This window comes from Rhinolophus sinicus, chromosome 5, assembly GCF_057876585.1.
Source record: "Rhinolophus sinicus isolate RSI-liver-muscle chromosome 5, RSI-T2T, whole genome shotgun sequence".
Lineage (NCBI taxonomy): Eukaryota > Metazoa > Chordata > Mammalia > Chiroptera > Rhinolophidae > Rhinolophus > Rhinolophus sinicus.
The window spans coordinates 109,076,306-109,088,933 of NC_142505.1; the positions used below are offsets into that span (position 1 = coordinate 109,076,306).

At 51.3% G+C, this 12,628-nt stretch overlaps 1 protein-coding gene across 1 annotated transcript in view; it reads right to left on the reverse strand.

The window, feature by feature from the left end:
- FOXK1 (forkhead box K1) overlaps nt 1-12,628 on the reverse strand; it is a 63,840-nt gene that overhangs the window by 22,830 nt on the left and 28,382 nt on the right. Inside the window, exon 2 of the mRNA XM_019753637.3 lies at nt 3,348-3,533. Coding sequence (XP_019609196.3) covers nt 3,348-3,533 — 186 coding nt within the window. The remainder of the gene's footprint in view (nt 1-3,347; nt 3,534-12,628) is intronic.

Below are 12,628 nucleotides of genomic sequence, written 5' to 3' on the forward strand. Positions count from 1 at the left end.
AGCTTAATTCTGCTTTCTTAAAAATATCTCCTTAACTCCTTTAAGAACCACGGCCTCCCTTCTAACACAGCAGCAACTTCAATACCCAGAGCTCTGCTTCAATATCTTAACCAGTTGGTTACTATTTTGATTTGGAATATGACTGGGAAATAAATATATTTACATTATGAAGCCCTCCAGGTACAAGCCCAAATATTTTTCCCCTTCAAAAGTGTCTACTTGGTTGGGTTACAAACTGATTATTAATAATCCAGTGCTGGGGCCGGCCCAGTGGCTCAGGCGGTTGGAGCTCTGTGCTCCTAACTCCGAAGGCTGCCGGTTCGATTCCCACATGGGCCAGTGGGCTCTCAGCTGCAAGGTTGCTGGTTCAACTCCTCGAGTCCCACAAGGGATGGTGGGCTCCGCCCCCTGCAACTAAGATTGAACACGGCACCTTGAGCTGAGCTGCCTCCCAGATGGCTCAGTTGGTGGGAGCACGTCCTCTCAACCACAAGGTTGCCAGTTCAATTCCTCGACTCCTGTAAGGGATGGTGGGGAGCGCCTCCTGCAACTAAAATTGAACATGGCACCTTGAGCTGAGCTGCCACTGAGCTCCCGGATGGCTCAGTTGGTTGGAGTGCGTCCTCTCAACCACAAGGTTGCCGGTTCGACTCCCGCAAGGGATGGTGGGCTGTGCCCCCTGCAACTAGCAACGGCTATAGAACCTGGAGCTAAGCTGCGCCCTCCACAACTAAGACTGAAAGGACAACAACTTGACTTGGAAAAAAGGCCCGGAAGTACACACTGTTACCCAATAAAGTCCTGTTCCCCTTCCTCAATAAAAATCTTAAAAGAATTTGTAAATAAATAAATAAATAAATAAATAAATAAATAACCAACCCAGTGCTTTCCGCTGGATGTGGAAGGAAGGCCCTTCACTGCCCAACCGACAGAACACAGCGCATGTTTCTCACAAGCCCTCGGCTCCCAGCAGCTGCTCCCAGCAGCACGGGAAACACTGTCGAATGTTCCTGCAGCAGCTTTAAGGTGCTACTGGATAAAGTGTCAGTACGTGTTTTTATCAGCTTCACTGAGATAGAATTCATGTGGTACACCATGCACCCCTTTCGATTGCACAACTCAGTGGTTTTTAGTGTATTCACAGAGTTGTGGAACCATCACCAGGTGTCTAATTCCAGAACACTGTCAGCACCCCAGAGAAACCTGCTAACAGTCAGCAGTCACGCCCTTTTCTCACCCCAGCCCCGGCAGCCACTCACCCACTTTCTTTCTCTACAGACGTGCCTGTTCTGCACATTCCATATGGAGGAAATCCTACAATGTGTGGTCTTTTGTGCCTTAGCTTCTTCCATTCAGCAAGTTTTCAAGGACCATCCATATTGAAGCAGGTATCAGTACTTCATGACTTTTTATGGCCGAGCAGGATTCCATTGTAACAGCCCACATGAGCTGACAGACATGACTTGTTTCCACTTGTGGCCATTATGAATAGCGTAACGTTGATGAACCCCTGTGTACGTGAGTCGCATGGACCTTAGGACCAGTGAGCTGCCGGCTCCTGTGGTAACCCTCTGTTTAATCTTTGGAGGAACTGCCAGACTACTTTCCAAAGTGGCTACATCCTTTTAGTGCATTTAACTTTTTTTTACCTATGTATAAGTTATACACGTATAAGTAAATGTAAGAGCATTTTCATAGCACAACTTAATCGTGAACTCAAATGGAGTTCTCATGTTTTACATGAGATTCAAGTTAGGTGTCTGAAAAACCAATGAGATCGCAAGCTAAATTTTGGGTTTTAGAACGGCTACTGCTAGAAATCTGAACTGAGCTTAAGAAAAGAGTCCATCTCGTAAAGCTGCAGAGACCGAGTCAAGTCACGTGTGCACTGACACACGAGGTTTTCAGCACTTAGGACTCATCGTCATCGTCACAGACAACGGCGATGCAATGATGAGTGTTGGCCACAGAGAAACAGAGCGCGGGCTTCACGACGAGGAAACAAGGCCCAGGGAGGCTGCAGGGACCTGCCCCCTGGGTAGCTCTCCCAGCACCAGCACTTAGGCCCCGACTGGTGTCCTAGGCCATGCCACTGTGACTGCTGTCGTGTCCCCACTCTGCAGGACAAAGACGCAGCCATCACTGGCTCTGGAGAAGCCGACTCCAAGCAACTCAACGCAAACAATTCCCATGTGTAACCAGCGTGTCCGGGAGGAAACAAAGGGCACGGCGACGCCCTGGTTATTACACAGGGAGCAACCAGCACTTGACTCCACAGGGGAACCTCTAAGGGAGAGACATGGGCCACCAAGGGTGGGTGGGAGCAAGACGAGGGCATGTGCCTGGTGACAGGGAGGGGCTGCAAAACTCCAGCTGTTAGAGCAGTGGGTTTTCCGAGTGGGGTTCACAGAAGTGCCCAAGAACCCCCGAGACCCTTTCATGGGGTGTGTGAGATCGAAGCCATTTTCACAGCCATAGTAAGACCCGGTTTGCTTTCTCCACCGGGCTGACCTGGGCACGACAATGCACAACCCGATGCTACGGCAGCAACCGAGACTCCAGCACCGAATGCACTCGCGGTCACAGCCCCTTGAGGTCACACACGCAGGAAAGGGAGACAGCCAGCTTCATTTTGAAACATCCTTAGTGAAGCAGTAAACTGTTTTTAAAAAGTATTAAATCGTGACCCTCCAACAGGTCTTTTCACTATGCTTTATGACAAAATGGGAAGAAGACAGAAGGACAATGGCTGTCACAAGAAATACCTGTGGCACTGAGAGGGCTGACAGCTCAACGTGTCACCCTCTACACGGACCTCTGGTTACAGGTTTCCCCCTGCAACCTTCCCCCATGTCTGTAATATGCCAAGGATGAGAAAGTTTAGGGATTTTCCTTTCTTCAAAATCTAGATTAATTTCTAAAACTCTGCAAAGAATTTCCACAAAGTTTAGAAAAACAAAGTTCACCAAATCCTGGTATACAAAAATATTTCTTTAAAATATTTTCGATGTCTTAAAAAACAACAACAACCATGCCTGTGCTTGCTTTAAAAGGCTCTCGTATACAAACTTTCAAACTGGCAAAGTGATGAATCAGGGGAGGACGCTTCCCTTTACAGGAGAAGTCTCCAGAGACTCACTTAAGGAGTCAGGTCCCCTGACGCTCTCAAAACAGTTTCAAAATTTCCATTCACATGCAATTTTCCAGAAGCATAGGTAATACTGTACACAACGCAGAACATCTGTGCCATTTTCCTCTGTCAGACACACTGCTAGAGCACAGGGACCCAGTTTTGGAGCGGCTCCCTGTGGCGAGCACGCCTAGTGGGCGGGGCCAGGGCTGCATACCTGATGGTGCCGGTGGGGGAAGGGACAGGGCTGACCAAGCCCCGGAGGTCCGGCTCCGGAATGTGGATCCTCAGCGGGGAGATCTGTGGGTAGAGCGGCCGGAGGGGCGATGCCGGGGCCTCTTCTTGGTGGTACAGCGACGTGAACTGGATCTTGATAGCCGTGCTGGGGAACCGAAAAGTGCACCTGCAATAGGAGGAGAGCAGGGTGTGAGGCACGGGAAGCAATGAGGGCAGAAAGCCAGGCGTCAGTCTGGAATGTTCCCGTCCATCCAAGGAACAGTAACTTCCGTCACTCGTCTCTCGTCATCACTCCATGGTTCACGTGCTCCAATCGTATTTCTTATGCTTTCGTCAGGACATGAGCACTGACATCAGTTTTCTTTCTACTGCGCATGTGAACAGAAGAGACAGAAATAGCCCCAGACAAATACCTATGATGTCATCTCCAACAGAGGCTCCAGACAGACAGAGCCACTTCCTGTCTGCTGTGATCACGGCTGTCACTCTGTGGGACTCTCTGCCCCACAGAGAGCGCTCGTTGGGAAACTGACACCATGAACACCATTTGTGTAGCGAGTTTAAAGACTGAGAAGATCTGGAGCAAATGGTGCATGACCAGCTAGCAGCAATGCCACCCATCAGCACGCCCAGGAGCTCGAGAGTGATGGCACGAGGGGCACAGTTTAACGGGCTGGCTTCACAATTAGTTCTGGGCTTATGAGCCGAGACCTGCCCTTTGCTGCCGGCAGATGGTCGCACACGCACAAACCCAGCGCACATATCACGTGTGTATGTGAACCCAAGGGCATCTACCGCTAAGAAACTTGTACCTACAAAATCTAGGCCTTATTTATTCAGCACACCTTCCAGAAGTCTGAATTGACATATTACCAACCAGCTGCTAACTGCATGACTTAGTTCAAGACAAGAACCCAGATTTGAAAGCAGGCTGCCCACAGAGATGAGCGACACAGCGTACCTGTAGCAACTGCTTAGAAAAGGCTCTTTGTAAAAACTACCGTACGTAAACATCCACGTTCAGCGCACTTTTAATGGTTTCAGAAAGGCGTTCAGATCATGCCAAGTGATTTAACACGAGAAGCACTGTAGCCTTTCACAGTGTCAGGCTGCTTGGTCCACGTCTGCCCGCCGCTTTTTAAATTCAGTGGCAATGTTTAAACAGCCAGTCTACCGCCAGCCTCCCATGGACACGGCAAACACCCCCTTCATCTGAATTCTCTTTCTTAGTAAAATCGTATTTAAAAAACAAGATTTAAGAATAGGTCACATAGGTTCTGAGATCAGGAAAGGTGGACAACGGGCGCCCTGCCAGCCTCCGGGCACCCCTGCGCCTTCCCACCAGGGAGACCCACTTCTCGCGACACGACTCAGCACTATATGCACCTGCTCTGAAAGCCACCTGTGTCTCAGTGAAGGGCAGTAACTCAAACTGGCTCCACTGGCCAGTACTGATTCTTCCCGATACCACGCAGAGGGGCTGCCATGTTGTCACAAAGGTGGAGCCCGGCAGTGGGCGTGGAGCAGCAGGATGGAGTTTGACCTACGGGCCCTCGCTTTATATTTCCAAACCTAAAATCAGAACAAAGGGATCTTGATACTGTTTTCCGAAACTGCGGTCTTGACTTGGGGAGACGGGAGAAGGGGGGGTAGCTGTAGTGTGCAGTCCCCATCACCCTATGGTTCCGCTAAAAGGGCTACCCAAAGCTATCCAAAAGGATTCCGCAATTTTCTTCTCGTAAGGCATAGTGAAACGACTGATGTCCTTTCCACTTTCCTCAGTTTCCCCACAACCCAACAGAACTTTTCTCCATCAGTATTTGGGCTAGAAAGTTACATCACACATTTTCCTAAGACGCTTTCTGTGGCCCATGGTCTCTCCAGGCCTGAAGGCCTGTCAGCTTTGGGTAAGTCACGGAGCCACCACCCATCCCAGCTCATGTCCAAGGATGGGCCAGGAGTCCCCACACCGGAGAAGGAAGGAGAGTTTGGAGCCAGGAATCTGGCTGGGGGCACCACACAGGTGAGCTGAGACAGGCCAAGGTGAGCTCCACTTCTGCACGACAGGACGGAATGAACAGTGGGGGTGTACGCGCACATACACACCTCTGCTACAGTGTTAGACATGAAGGCAGTGATAATGACAAGTACTTAAAGACAGTTTCTATTGCTCTTTACCATTTGTCTCTCCTTCAGCTGCTGCAAATGAACGAAACAAGCCTCATTTTACCAACTGCCCAAAGGGCCACAGTTCCAGTCCCTGTGTTACTATGAGATCATTCCCTACCACTATCATCCAGGCCCCTCGAAAGAGGATGTGGCTTTGAGCCTATGCCACAGGCCACCAGGCAGACAGGGAATCTTAGAAAATGGTTTAGGGTGAAGACAAGACGCGCAGCATCCAGACGGAAGTGCTGCAGCCCAGGCACCTGCAAATCCAGTTCATCACAGCCTGTGTGACCTTGCGCGACGTGGGGAGAGAAGCCGGGGAGCTCGCCATCTGAGACTGTCTCTAGTCCCTGCCCTGCACGGCTTAGCCTGACCTCTGCCTTCAAGTCCTAGCTAAGAGCCCCCCACTTGTGAGTGCAGTGAGGCGTGGGGACGCGCTCCCCACTCAGGCAGCTATCATGAAGGAACCTCCTCGCGGGTCTGCGGTCTTAGCTGACAAAAGGGGGTGCTCTGAACAGAAGAGACCCTCTCTAAGGTCCATTCCAGTTCCCTAAACTAAGGCCGTAGATAACACACGCCCACAGGTTAGAGCTTTCAGTCAAATCAAGCAGCATTAGGTCAGGGCTGTGGGCACAGACCAGCAGGAAAATCCAATACCACCAATCACGGGTACTAGCGGGACCAGTTCCTACTACTATATAACAGTAATTTTCCAATTAAGGCTCAACAATGAACGTTGTCATATTATTTATTGCAATAGCTATTTCAAAAGCGTCTCCTGACTCACTCTTCCAAAATTATCCTGAGGCAGGCTTTCTCCTACCTAGGAGGAGGAGAAAACGCCAGGAAGCTACTTAATTTTGAATAGGTGTCTCCCCAGGGTGCCGGCAGCCTTTGCCAATTATTCTCCCTGTAAGACTTTCATTCTGGTTTGGGGCCCTCGCTGCAGTTTTAATGAACATGTTTTGCAATTGCAGCTGTTCTCTTGAAGGTGCTCCATATTCGCCCTAACCCCAGCCACGCACCTGCCTTCACCGTAGAATCCCTGTGTGGCGGGCAGAGTGCATACGCTGGGGGCCGCCCTGCACCGGGAGGCACAAGCGGGGCCCTCAGAAGGCCATCCCGTCAGCTCTCTACGGAGTTCTCGGCCTGATTTCTAGGCAGAAAGTCGTTGGTGGTTGTATGGGCTGGGGCTGGCGGGGAGGGGGCGGCTGGGGGGTGCAGACCCACTGAGCGCCGACGGGTGCGGGGTTTCTTTCGGGGGTGACGCACGGTCTCCAATCGACTGTGGTGACTGCACAACTCCAAGAATAGTCTAAAAACCACTGGCTCGAACGATGCAGACGGGTTAGTTGTAGGGTATGTGAATCATATCTCAGGTAAGCTGTTTTTAAAGAACATTCTCACCCTAAAGCTGCCACGCTGGGGTCTGCTCCAGGCTTGGACATTTCCCAAAGGCTCCTGGAAGTGGGGCCGAACTGGTACAGCCTCGGGCAGTGTGGGGCTGCGGTGTTCAGCCCCGGGTCAGAGGTCACCACATGAAAGGCTGGGTCTGGCCCTGCTCAGCCAGTAAGGAGACTAAGGGGCTCGGGCGCACATCCCTTCCCTTCCATCTCGTCCTTAAATACTGATCCCACCCCTTGCCTTACCAGCTGGGAAGCTGTCAGAGAATGAAACAGCTCATTCATTCCTCACTGATATAAATACAAACGCAAAAGGAACCACTTCATCCTTGTCATTTTGACCTTTGTTATAAACCCAGACCCGAATCCTAACTCTAAACTGCTAAAGAGCTCCCTGCGGGGAATGAACTATGGTGCATACTCCAATGGAGGCACATTATACGGCCATTTAAAAGGACACTTCTCAGCGCTGTGTATCTTTGGGCAAATCTCTTAATGCATCAGCCCTGTTTTCCTCCTCAGGACAATTGGGGTAATTACAGTAGATGCTTCACAGGTTTCCTGTGAGTATTCAATGAAACAGTCAAAGCGAAGACACTAGAAGCACACACAGTATCGGTATCTAACACACTAAATGCTCACTAAACTGGTCCATGGAGGAACGTGAAAAATGATGGCGCAGTGACACATGAAAATGGCAGAGACCAGATGGGCCGGGTCGCAGCGAAAGGCGCAGGATTTGAAGTCAGACAGCTGTGGTCTGAGAATGCGTTGCAGGGACAGCACGGGGAGGGGAGGTGGGGCCTGCGGCAAGTCACTGAGTCTCAGGCCCCTCGCTGGCTTCCGTGCAGCAGGAGCCCAGAGGCAGTGACAGCAGACTGAGCGCAGGCCTGACACACAGCAAGTGGCAATGGCATGTGTTCCAGTTGTTCATGTTATTAAGCAACACAGGACGAGGAAATGAAAATAGCCCCAGGGTCTGGGCAGTGTTACCGGAGACCTCTCTTTTTCCCAAAATGTTCTTTAAATGTTGTTACCATGTCCTTTAAGACATGAAAGACTCAAGAATAGAAAAAAAAAAAGTAGTTATATCTTACGGGGTGCGTCTTTTAGAACCCCCGTAAGTGTTAAACCTGGCCCAGTTCTGCTGTGCGGCCCGGCTCCAAGGGAGGGAGAAAGCCCATGGGGCCCAGTCCCAACCTAAGTGGTAGAAAATGCTCCCCAGGCCTCTAAGATGCTGAAGGAAAGGCTGGGGAGCCAGCGAGCATGACTCACAGACGGCCAGCAGAGTCCTTCACGGCCCTCCCTTCCTGCCGCCCTCCAGCGGCCTGCGATCAAGCGGCTTTCCTGGGGTGGGCCCTGGGCCACAGGCAGCTCTCACGTATGTAAGGTCTGAACTTAAAAACGCCTGGAGGCACTAGCGACTCCGATTTTGTAAGAACTCCAAAGACAAATAAGACTGTTCAGGAAATGGTTTTGAAAAGAAAACTTTTACATATCAAATCCCCAAATCAAAGGATTCTTAAATGTTTTAACCTAAAACTTCTATTTCTATTAAAAATTAATATATTTTTCTAGAACACGTAAAGAAATGAGCAAAGGAGGCTGCCGCTGTGGGGGGGTCTGTTATAGTGCAGAGACGACACTTCACCAGCTAAGAAGTGGTGCAAAACAGCGAGGGGACGCAAGTCCAGATGACCGACACAGCAAGAAGGTTTGAGGAGGACCCGTGGTCACCTCTACAGTGTCACTGGGAGGATTCGAGGTCACCACCCCGGTGCCACTCAGCCGAGGCTAAGAGACCGTGAGTCATCGGGACTGGGGAAGACTCGGATTGGGGACTTTAGTGAGCACTCACCAAGAGAAGCTTACCCCGGAAAGCCTTGCTCTCAGGCGCCATGTGGGAAGCTGCCAAAGACCCTCATAAGTTCAAGGTGAAGGGCCAGCCGTCCTGGCACACCTGCTCTGCTCACCGGCCCCAGAAGGAACGATTGTAAAATGAGCCCCCCACCCCATGTGCCACTGTGGTTCCTCCAGCAGCGGTATCTGTCTCACCATAATGAAGGAGGCCAGCCCAGGGCCTGGACCGTGGACACTGAGCGTCCCTGAAGAGCTGCAGGCCATTCAGGGGCAGGGACCACAGGGGACACCCCCCCCCAAAGCCATCTTCCCAGGGACATTTTTATCCTTCTGTGGGGACGCAGCAGATTTAAAACAAACCAAAAAAAAAAAAAAAAAGTGTACGTCAAGCTCCCAAATTTTACAGTTTGGAAAATCAAATAGGGAAGAAAGTCTTATACATGTGGCAAAGCAAATACTTTCCAGATTTGCCTGAAAAACACCAAAGATCATCCAGCTGCGTGAGTAGAGGAGCTACAAAGGTCAGAATGACCATTCCAAATGCCCTGGCTTCCTAAAGTGCAATGCCTGTGAGCAGGTAAGCCCCTCAGGGGGCCTGCCCGCACTGGGCGCTTACATGTGGACGGCAAGGCTGGACCCTCTACAGACGGAGGTCACAGAAACAACACGATGGCTCTTTGGGACAGACGCAGGGCAGAGAGGAGCTCGCACGAGACGAGCAATTCCAGCTGTCTTTCATCTTTTCCCTCCATGCTGATTTAAAGAAACGACAGAGTCCAGGTGGCTGAATGTGCAGACCTTACAGTGTAGTCCACACTAACAGTCACCACTCGTCACCAGGTACCTGACTGACACGAAGTACAAGACACAGCCTTGTACCAGTGGACGTAAGTTCTCCCACATTCGGTTCCCAAAGGCCCCTTCTCCAGGCAGCCTTCCTTGAATCCCCTTGTTCGTCCCCCGTGTGGAGCTCAGGGTTACCGTGTGGGGCAGGTTTTGTCCTCCAGACTGCAAGCTCCTTAAGGGTAAAGGTCCCTCCTGCTGCTGGTCTGTTCTCCCCACACAGACTGGCGGGCAGTCCACACACATGGCACATGCGTGTTTGTGCACATGAATAAGAGGTCACTACATGTATTTCCTTCTATCACTTACAAAGTCTATCAGGAGGTAAACGCATATAGACCAGTGAACGGGTATGAGGCAGAATGAGAGAAATTCTAGCTAGGGGCGTGGCAACATGCCATGGCAACACGGAGGGGTGAGGGCCTCTGTGGAGCTTCCCAAACCACAGACACATTATTACACTTCTCTGATCCTCCGTGTTTAGGAGAATCAATCAGGCAAAGAATGGAGGGCGCTCAGCAGGCAGGAAAGTGCCACTGCTGTCACACAGAGAGGGCCAGGAGCTGCAGGTCTAATCGCTCAAATCCACGTCCCAGTTTTTAAAAGAGAGACTCATGTGAAAATGGAAATGTCTGAGCTGGGCCCAACTGTCTCTTTCCACCTGCAGAACCGCGGTAGTCCTCTGCTGTCCTGTGGGCCAGGCTGCCACGAGGTCAAGGTGTCATTAAAATGGAGGCGGGGGGGGGGGGGTTGGAGTAGTCTGTGCAGTGACCAATCTGTTCTAACACTGATCGATCCCTGGAGGATGTGGCATTTGATCATGAAAAGAAGCCTGCTGGGAAGCCCAGGACAGAATCTGGGGTGGCAAGAAGGGACATGAGTATAAAATAGGTAGTAATCACATTTACACTTAAAAACCCTATCAGAGAGCACTGGTAATGTACTTCCTCAGGTCACGGACCCCACCCCACCCAGAGGATGTGCACGTGACATTGATGAGTCAGGACTGGTCGGGAAGAACACTGTCAGCTGCTGGGACACGGTTCCAAGGGGAGACATTCCGCTTCAGAGCAATTTGTAAAATCAAGAGAGTATTAATTAACATGAAATTCAGTAATAACAACATAATAATAGTTAAAAACTAGTACCTGTTATTACTGTGTGTGCCAGGTAACCGTGCCCTGAGCACGCGAGGCTCATTAACCACCTGAAAGACCTTGTCTCCCTGGGCTGTTAAGTGATATTCAAATACAGTGAGTCCTCGCTTAGTGTTGGCAATAGGTTCTGTGACTGTAAGTGAAATGACATATAACAAAACCAGTTTTACCCTAGGCTAACGGATATAAACAAGACTTAAGTTCCTGCCGCATCTCATCAACGTCATCACAAAATGACACTGAACAAAACATTACAGGAGGCCTTGCTGTGTGTGTATTTTGAGGCTATTACAGAAAAGGCTCTGTTATCACCCCCCCTATAAACAGAGGGGCACAAAGAGAAGACCTCGGGACACAGCAGCTGCTGAACCGCAGGGGGAGGAGAAACAAAAGAAAACAAAGCAGAAATCAGCTCCATCAGAGATTTCCTGGGTTCTGGTGATTCAAAAAGGCCCAGGTTCAATTTTGTTCAACTTGGCTGAGGAAATGCTTTCGGAAGTGGAGGGCAGAGCCCGGAAAGAGCCGCCAGAAAGGTGGACACGCGTCACCAGCACAACCGCCCAAACGGAGGGCCTGGAGCAAGTCTCATCCTTTCCAAATGGAAGCGTGAGTCTGCCAGGAACAGGTTAGCCCAGGAGCAGCTCCGGCCCCCACCCCGCACGCACAGCTGTCCGAACCCTAAGTTATGTTTCCAGACCCGGCTTTGGTGCCATCTCAGGGGAGCTCCCAATACATACCTCACTAAACCTCCATAAAGCACATACAGTCTAGTTTCTGCTGTTAAACAAAAAAAGTTCTGTTTGTCAAAACAGAACAGGGACAGTGTGTGAATGCTTTGACCAATCGCATCTCTGCTGGGTCACTGAGCCGAGCCGAGCTCAGCTCAGCTTACCTTCCTCATTTGGAAACTCCAACCAGACTCAAACCGAAACCTGGACGGAACGCCCCACTGCAGTCAGAGGCCAGGGAGGGCAGGGCACGTGGCACCCCTGTACCTGAGAACCACACGTGGCACCCAGCCCACTTTCCTGAAGAACTGAAACCCCGAGAGAGCCCAGGAAGTGATCACAGTTGACAGAGGTTGGGAAAACCTTTGCAAACTAAAGGACACCGACCACCAGCCTGGGGGCAGTGGAGGCTGGGCGTGCTGGCCACCAAGTGACTGCTCCCAGTGCCCTGCACGCACCCAGAGGGGACAGGACGGGACACGTCGGAACCTAACTGCACTGCCCGAGAGTGAAAGAGAAAGCGAAGCCCTGGTCCTCCCTGCCCTCTCTCATCAGGGCGGCTGGTCTCCTGGGGTAACTGAGTCGGGCTTCCCTGAGCACAGCCGTGAAAGCATCCGGAGCCCAGTCCGTCACAACCTTACAGCCGCACCCTGAGTTGATGTAAGGAACGTCTGCTGCCACGCTCTCTCTTCCCTGCTCTGCTACCGCAGATGGAAAGGGGGGGTCTCCTCAGGGTGTTTCTGCCGGTGGGCAGGAGCTGGGGAATATTATTTAAAAGCAGCAGCCCTCGCCTTACAAAGGAATCCCAGCTTTAAATGGGGGGAAGTCGATTCACAGAGCCGAGGCCCACGGGAAAAGATAGTGAATGGTGCTCCCGGAGGAGTCCAGGTGAAGGGGACACTGGGCAGTGGGCATGCACGTGAGGGTGGGCCTGGGCAAGCTTCCGCTGGGGAAGAAGTACCGCAGGCAGGCGCCCACCCAGAACCCACTCCCCTTCCCCCTCCCTCCATGTCCCCAGCTAAAAGACACCATTTCCCAGCCTCCCCGGCAGTCGGGGATGAACAATGAAAAGTGAGCGGAACCTCACGGGCAGGCCTGGAA